At 32.2% G+C, this 8761-nt stretch overlaps 1 protein-coding gene across 1 annotated transcript; it reads left to right on the top strand.

Moving 5' to 3' along the window:
* The first annotated feature begins 337 nt into the window (after positions 1-337).
* Positions 338-901, top strand: LOC105645072 (kiwellin-1). The gene has a single exon (XM_012230585.3). The coding sequence runs from the start codon at positions 338-340 to the stop codon at positions 899-901; it is 564 nt and encodes a 187-aa protein (XP_012085975.1).
* The last annotated feature ends 7860 nt before the right edge of the window (positions 902-8761 follow it).

Raw genomic sequence — 8761 nt, forward strand, 5'->3', positions numbered from 1 at the left:
AATCAGTTGGATACTTGGATTTGATTTTTTCACTCAAACAAAGAAATCTACAAAATATATGAAAATTTTAAATTCTATCACTTGATTCTTTATTAATGTTTTTTCATCTCTACCTCTATCTTATCGAATTACGTAAAAATTTATATATAGGTTGAATAGAGGTCATTGTCATTGTTAATATCAACGGCACATGAATGGCAAGATTATTGAAATTGAAAAGATCACAAATTTGTCTTCATTTCACATAAAAAACTTATCAATTTAAGCAATTCATCTCTATATAAATTCCTTCATCAATTCATTTAAACCAATACAAAAACAAAACCCAAAAAAAAAAATGAAGAAGCAAATTTGCTCCACCATCTTTATGATTTGCTTTCTCATTCTTGTGATAAATGGTGCAGAATCTCAAACTTGCAGGCCTAGTGGCAAAATTAGAGGTAGAAAACCTCCTCCAGGGCAATGCAACCAAGAACATGAATCTGATTGTTGTGTAAATGGAAAATTTTACACAACTTACAAATGTTCACCACCAGTAAATGGTCATACAAAAGCAACACTAACATTGAACAGTTTTGCTGCGGGTGGCGATGGTGGTGGCCCATCTGAATGTGATAATCAATACCATTCAGATAATGAGCTGGTAGTTGCACTTTCCACAGGATGGTTCGCTAATAAAAAAAGGTGTTTAAATTATATTACCATACATGGTAATGGAAATAGTGTCAAGGCTAAAGTAGTTGATGAGTGCGACTCTACCATGGGATGTGATTCTGTCCATGATTATCAACCTCCTTGCCCTAATAATATTGTTGATGCTTCACCAGCAGTTTGGAAAGCCTTAGGTATCTCTGATCCTGATAATGTGGGAGAGATGAATATATATTGGTCCGATGCTTAATAATGTAATTTACTGTTTGTGATAATTTTATTCCCACATATATACACGTATAAATAAGTGTTATTGCTTGTTAAAACGTTTTATTTATTATTCTAATCTATATATTATACACTTGCATTCAATATAACCTCCTTATATTTAAATACAACCAAGGAATTATTATTTATTAGTCGGGTTAAATTCATAGATAATATATAATTTTGATGAATTTAATTGGAGAATATACGACTAATCCAATGGGATAATCAGAAGTTATAGTAACAATAATTAAGCCTCAATTTCAAACTAACTGGAGTCAATGTGTGAACCTTTTGTTTTATTTTGTTGTATTTATAACTAAATATGTACTAATGCTTAGAAAAAGTTGGTTCCAACCACAAGGAGGGAAGGATCAGGAAAAAAATCTGATAGTTCATTATTAAAAATAATTTCTTAATAGCATTTCTAAAAATTTTTCATATATGAACATTTTCCGAAATTTCTTCTAAAATTCATTATATATAATATAATATTTTAAAAATTATTTTTTTTTTGTAGTAAATAACTGTTTAACTCATAAGATATTTAGCTAGATTCATAGTACATAAAACTTCTCACCTTCTTATCTATGAACACACAAAACTAAAAGTCACGTTAATATACAAAGGAGGGTTCGCCGAACCTATCGCTTCTTTGTAAGGAAAATTTTCACTCTATTTTGGCATCTTATATGGTGGATATTGATCAACCATTTTCTTACGAGGAAATTTTCAAAGCTCTATCGGATATGGCACAGTTTAAGCTCCTGGGCCGGTTGGATACCTAGCAGCATTTTTTCAACGCATGTGGCCGATAATTGGCTCTTCCATTAGTAATTTTGTCATTAACATCTTGCATTCCAAAGGTGCAAAACCCAGAGTTTGTTTCCCAATTTAGGCCAATAATGTGCTCTACAAGCTTATTACTAAAACTCCAGTGAATAGACTCAAAGTTATTCTTCCTTCCTTGATAGGACCATAGAAATGCAGATTTGTTCCTGGTCGACAGATTATGGATAATGTCGTAGATTTTAAGGAGACTATGCATTCTATGCGTCTGGCAAAGGGTAACAAGGGGTATATAGCAATTAAGGCCTATGATCGTCTTGATTGGGAGTTTATTCAATGGGGGTTGCAGGATATTGGTCTATCGGACCACTGGGTTTCCAACATTATGAAGTGTATCAAGTCATCTTCCATGTCTTTTTTATGGAATGGAGAACAACTTTAGGATTTTTTTTTTTCCTTCTCGAGAAGTTCGCCAAGGGGATTCTCGTTGGCCTTATTTGTTTGTGCTGTGTGTTGAATATTTGGCTATTTTTATTCGTAGTGCTGTTCAGGATGAGCATTGGCTTCCAGTCCCTACTTCCTGAAGAGGACCTTTTATCTCGCATTTAATGTTCACAGATGATATGGTTCTCTTTGTTGAAGCTTCTTGATTTATTTTCGAAAGTGTTAACTATAGCAAAACTTGTATTTTTCGTTTCACCTAATGTTGCACAGGATTTGGCTGCCGTCTCTTTGATATCTCAGGGATCCCTCTCACAGAAACATGGGGAGCTATTCAGGAGTTCCCTCCATCCATGATCGTGTTTCTTCACATACTTATTCTTACATCTTGGATCAGATGTGTGAAAAATTGGAGGGATGGAAGGCGAAGGCTCTTTCATTAGCAGGGAGAGCGACTTTGATTCAATATGTTATTTCATCCATTTTAATTTACTCGATGCAATGCAACTTCCCTGTGTCTCTTTGCAATGAGATGGAGAAGTTGTGTTGTGATTTTCCGTGGCATGGAAAACATTTTGATTGTCGCGTGCATTTGATTGGGTGGGATACTATTCAAAAGCCACGTCAGCTGGGGGATCAGGATTTTGTAAGCTACGGTTGGTGAATAAAGCTTTGGTGCGTAAATTGGGATGGTGAGCTATTTTTAATCCTAATGCTTTATGGGTGAGATATTTATCTAGCAAGGACATGGCTGGTCGATTTTCTACGGAGTGTAAGCCTAAAATTCGGTCCTCGCACATTTGGAAGGTATTTTTGTCAAGGAATGGAGGTTGTGCGTAATGTTTCTATGAAGGATGTGAGGAATGGGATAGGTACTAGCTTCTGGCATGATTGGTGGTTACCATGTGGTCCTTTATTCAGTATGCTCAAGGTAGTTTGACTCGGCTAGATGGTAAAGCGGTTGTCCGTCACTACTAGAAGTCTCAAGAAGGGTGGATCTGGCCATACCTGAACGAAATCCTTACTCAGCATGTTTTAGATCTTTTAATGTTCGAGCTTTATGGAGATCTTTAAGGGTGGATCTGGTCCGTTACATGCTCTCCGAGATTGCCACAATGTTCGAGCTTTATGGAGATCTTTGAATGCTGATAGTGTTATTGGGAATTTTTTCAATATCAGTAATGTGGTGGAATGGCTATGGGTAAATATTCAGGAGTCAGAGTCTATGATGGGATATGTGCTTGGAAAATCTTATTTGTGTCTTCCCTGTGGTATATCTAGAAGCAAAGGAATGAGTTGATCGTCAATGGGGGTCAGCCCAATCTTTTTGTGTCTAAGCATTTCTTGTTTACTAAAGCGCTAGAGATTAGTAAGGCCTGGGATTCACTTGGTCTTGATAAGGAAAATCCTACTGGATCTCGTTTATCATTTATTTCATGGCAGCCTCTTCCTTATTCTCCGATTGTTGTAAACACTGATGGATGCAGTGGCAGGTGGTGATTATCCCAGTGTTTAGGGAGGTTAATACTGTGGTGGATTGCATAGCTAATGAAGCTCTTGCTAGTTCAACAGGGCCATGTGTTGCTGGATCATCCTTCTTTTGCAGTCAAGTAGCTCCTTGATGCTGATTTCGCCGGCGTCGTTTGGCCTCGTTTTGTTTCTTAATTAGACTTAATTCCCTCCAATGCATTTAAAAAAAAAAGAAAAATAAAATAAAATAAAGATAAAAATAATATAATTTTTCTTTTTTTATCCCTCTTTTAAAATAAAATATTTTTAAATAACAATCAAACAATAAAATCAAATATTTAAAAAATAAATTTGAAAAACTTAAAAATTTTTCAAATGTCTTAATATCACATATAGTTATTTAAATAAAATAAAATCAAATCGGGTTCAATTCCCACTAAATACACCTATAAGGAGAGGCGAAGAGCTTTAATCGTGACTAACTCCCGAACTGGATTTAATCGGTTTCTGGTAATAGGATTTGGACCGATGAATTATAAAAAAAATAAAATAAAATTAAAAAATTAAAACTTAAAAATTTTGAAAAGCTTAATTAGTTGTATGAATTTATTTAGAAAATTAGTTGTAAGAAAATATATCCAATAAGTTCATAAAAAATATAATATTAAATATAATCCACATTTCCGCTTTATTCTATGAGTTACTTAAGCATAAAACATATTTTCTGATTTACCAAAAAACATAAAAATATTTCACTCTCTTAGAATTTATGTAATCTTTATTACTTTCTTAAATATATTTTTAATTTTGATATAGATACATATATATAAATTAAACCTTTCAGAATTTTTGATTTTACCTTCTTAAATAAAAAATTTATAATATATAACATATGTAAATGGGGAATAATGAAAATTTTTATGATAATTTTATTTCAATTTCGAATTTAAAAGTATCATTTTAGTTATATTTTAATTAAAAATTAAATAATAATCTATAAATAATTTGAGAACTTTTTGTCAATATGAAATAAGATAAACTATTAAAAAAATATTAATAATATGTTTAAAAAGAAAATTTATTAAAAATATTAATAATCAGAACATTGTTAACTTTGTTTTGTCCTGCAATGACGAAATTGTCCTTTTTCTTTACACCTCTAGCTATGCCCTTACCTAATACTTACAAACTTATGTAGAGTTTTGATACGGGGCATTATACGCTATGTTAACATTAATTAACATTACATAAATGACAATATTATTGAATTTAAAAAGATTACAAATTTGTCTTTTCCTTCACATTTTTTAATGAGCTCATCTCCCTATATTTATAAATTCTTTCACCAATTCATCTAAACCATCTCAAAAACAATACCAAAGCAAAACCAACAAAAAAAAAAAAAAAAAAAAAAAAGGCATATTTGCTCAACCATTTTTGTTATTTACTTTCTCATCCTTGTGACAAATGGTGCAGTTGCAAGCCTAGTGGCAAAATAAGAGGTAAAAAGCCTCCTAGAGCAGTGCAACCAAGAATATGAATCTGATTGTTGTGTAAATAGAAACTTTTCACACCTTATAAATGTACACCATTGGTAAACAGTCATACAAAAGCAACACTAATATTAAACAGTTTCGTTATATATAGGTGGTCTATCTGAATGTGATGATCAATACCATTCAGATAATGAGTTGGTGGTGGCACTTTTCACAGGATGATTCGCTAACAAAAAAAAAAAAAAAAAAAAAAAAAAAGTATTTAAATTATATTACCATATATAGTAATGGAAAGAGTGTTAAGACCAAAGTAGTAGATGAATATGACTCTACCAGGAATGTGATTCTATCCATGATTATCAATCTCATTGCCATAGCAATATTGTTGATGCTTCGCCAGCAGTTTGGAAAGTCTTAGGTATCTTTGATCTTGACAATGTAGGAGATGTAGATATATACTGGTCTGATGCTTAAGTGTTTTATCTAATTTCCTAAGTAATTTGCTTTTTTTTTTTTTTTTTTTTTGAAAATTCCTATGTAATTTACTGTTCAACACAAGTGTGTGTATATATATGTCGTATTATTATAATCTTGCCTTCAATAACATCTTTTATTTATTTATTTATTATATCATCTCTTTTTATGTAGGAGCTCAGATTAGACCTCAGTTCCTCTTTTGAATTTGCCAACTAAATTTTTGTTAAAATATTATTGATTTTATTTTACAGAAAAATAATAAAAAATTTTGTCTCAACTGAATCACAATTTCAATTTTTTTAGATCTAAATACATAATAAAATTGAGTGCAAGTAAGTAATCTATCCATTGTTTAATATTCTTTTTTTTATTTTAATATTTTTACCATGAAATTTTTCACGTCTCTACGGCATTTTCTCTCTAAAATCAGCCTCAGTATTCAGTTGCGATTATTTTATTAACGGATCATGGCAGTGTAATTTGACTTGGAACCGTAATCCCAGACCATCTGAGTTAATGTCCTGTGACCAACTCTTATAAATCTTAAAAGATTCTTCTGTTCTCTTGGGTAGGAAGGACAAGTTGGTTTGGATCTTTGATAAAAAAAGGCATTTTCTCAATTAAATCCCTTTACTCTCAGTTAGAAGATAAGGAATTGGGCTCCTTAACTCTCAACTACAATCTGAAATTTCTTTGGAATTCGTTCCTCCCTTCCAAAATCTCTTGATTTGCTTGGAAGAGTTTCATTAACAAAATTCCTTGCAAAAAGTCAACCTTTTCAAGAGGAAAATCATTTCTTCTGTAGATATTCCCATTGTCTGTTCTGTGATTTTCAACTGGAAGACACTGATCATTGCTTGCTTTCTTGCCCGAGGTCGTTCAAAATCTAGAATTTGATTCTTAATTGGTGGGGGCTTCCGGGACTCTTCCATCAAAATTAATAGATTTAGCTTGAAAATGGAAAAGTCTAATCTCAAAAGGAAATTCTTTAATATGAATCTCTATCTTTTACTTGGTCTTATGGACCATTTGGTGGAGGAGAATAACTTTCATTTTTAAGCAAACATGGTTAGAAGATGGTCAGTTACTGGATAGAATTAAAGTTAGAAGTTTCGAGTTGATTAAAGCTAAATTTTCACTCTCTCCTATTCCTCTTAGTGACTGGTGCCTCTTTCCTTCTTTGGTGCACTAATGCAAATTTTTTAAAACGAGGAGGAAAAATAGCAGTTAGTATTATTTCTTCGCAAATCTGCTTTTCCCTTCTCATGAAAAGTAGCTCCAGTTTTTGATAAGTTTTTGGTGATCATTTGTTTTGTGGTTTTGATTTTGCAGTAGGTTTTTACTTCTTATATCCAGGCTAGGTCTTTGGATGTCCTGGGGAAAGCTTGATGGCTTGTGTTTAGCTCTTTGGGATATGAGCTTTTTCTACTTGCAATTTTATCTTTTCTACTATCTTACTATACAGCCTGGCAATAGACACAGGTTTGAATTCTTTTCTTCAATATTGAAAAAAATTATCTTAATATAGTTCCCTAATTTTTTCACTTAGCTTCTTATGAGTTATTATGAGTTATTTATATTTAAATTTTTTTTTTTTGGATATCGGGATGGTCACCCCTTAGGACTAACTAGTGTACAGACGTAGTTCCTGCTCTCCACCTCGGGTGTATGCAAATGTCCCCTTCACATGGACCGAGTAAATCTCCAATACACATGGGGTTATGAGCCATGAGCATTGGCAGGCTTAATCACAAGCAGGGGTTAATTAACTGCTTGAATGCTCTCGGGAATCGAATTTAGGAACACCGAAAGTTTGTCCAGCGTGGTTTCTATTAAGCTAATCCTTTGGGGGTTATTTACATTTAAATTGGTTGCCAAAAAGTCATCTAATTCCAATTGCATTTCAAAATACTCACTCCTACCATCCATATAGCCTGTTTGCTTTCTCCTCACCTGTCGCCTTGCAAATATGACAATGTCGCTTTCAAGCATTTCACCAAACACTGTCTATGTAAAATGATTAAAACTGAATAAGTGTCATATTAGTGAATTTTAGAAATAAAATAATTTTTTTCTCATATTTGCCATTTGCAAATGACTAACGTTAATTGCTACAATTTTCCAAAATCTCTTTATTTATTGTAAATAAGGATAATATTATAAATTTACTTAAATAATTTATTACAAATTAGAAAAATTAAATAACTTTCTTAAATGGCGAGAGAAAAGTGTAAATGTGAACTTAGTTTAGGACCACAATAATTTCTGTAAATATGCTATTATGTAGATGTTTTAATGTAATTGTCAGATCTATCGTATGGCTTCTTCATATGCTATGATTCTTGGCCCATCTATTTGTATTAAATGGTCCAGATTCTAAATCTTCATACCTTGATTTTCATTTTGGCCCTACTAGAGAGATTCACCATGACAATTTCCTTTGTATATTATACAAGATTACTAATTTGAAGTACTTTCTTAAAAAATAAACTTAATCCCCTTCTCTTCTTAAACAACAGAATTTTCTATCAAGGTCTGGAGTTGATTTATCAAAATGTAAATGCTTTTCTTTAACCATTTGTCTTATTTATTATTTGAAGTTTTGCCTTTTCCAGTATAAATTCTTAGCTTCAATCATGTATAAAAATATATAACAGCATAGCAATGCGCATTTTAAAATAAGGCCATAGCAATATAAATTCTTAACTACGTGTTTCCTTAAGATCTCATTTCTGGAATCCACAGGCTAGGAAAGCTTGGCCTTAATATTCTTACTAATTTAAATAAGCAAAGCTAAATTTTGCGCTGTTTGGTCTTGATTTTTGCAGTTACTGAGTTGCAGAGACAGAGAATATTTTCCTATTTTCAATTTCTGTTTTTTCTTTCCACCATATCATTTTAACAAGAGAAGTCACAAGCTATTTTCCTATTTTCATGTAATACAAGAGTTTAATCTTTCCTATTTTCATGTAATACAAAATATAATTCTGTCTCTAATAATGATCAAATATCCGTTGAAGGACTTGTGAGTTGGTTCGAACTTTCCTTGGGCTCCACGGAAGGCAGCTGCAAAATCACATCATAACTGAAGAAAGAAGCCGGCTGAAACATTATCCTCTGTTCTTCTTCTTCTTCATTATTTGATTCTTCAACATTATTGTTCCAACCCC

This window comes from Jatropha curcas, chromosome 11 (assembly GCF_041381405.1).
Source record: "Jatropha curcas cultivar XTBG-Jc1 chromosome 11, XTBG_Jcur_1.0, whole genome shotgun sequence".
Taxonomy (NCBI): domain Eukaryota; kingdom Viridiplantae; phylum Streptophyta; class Magnoliopsida; order Malpighiales; family Euphorbiaceae; genus Jatropha; species Jatropha curcas.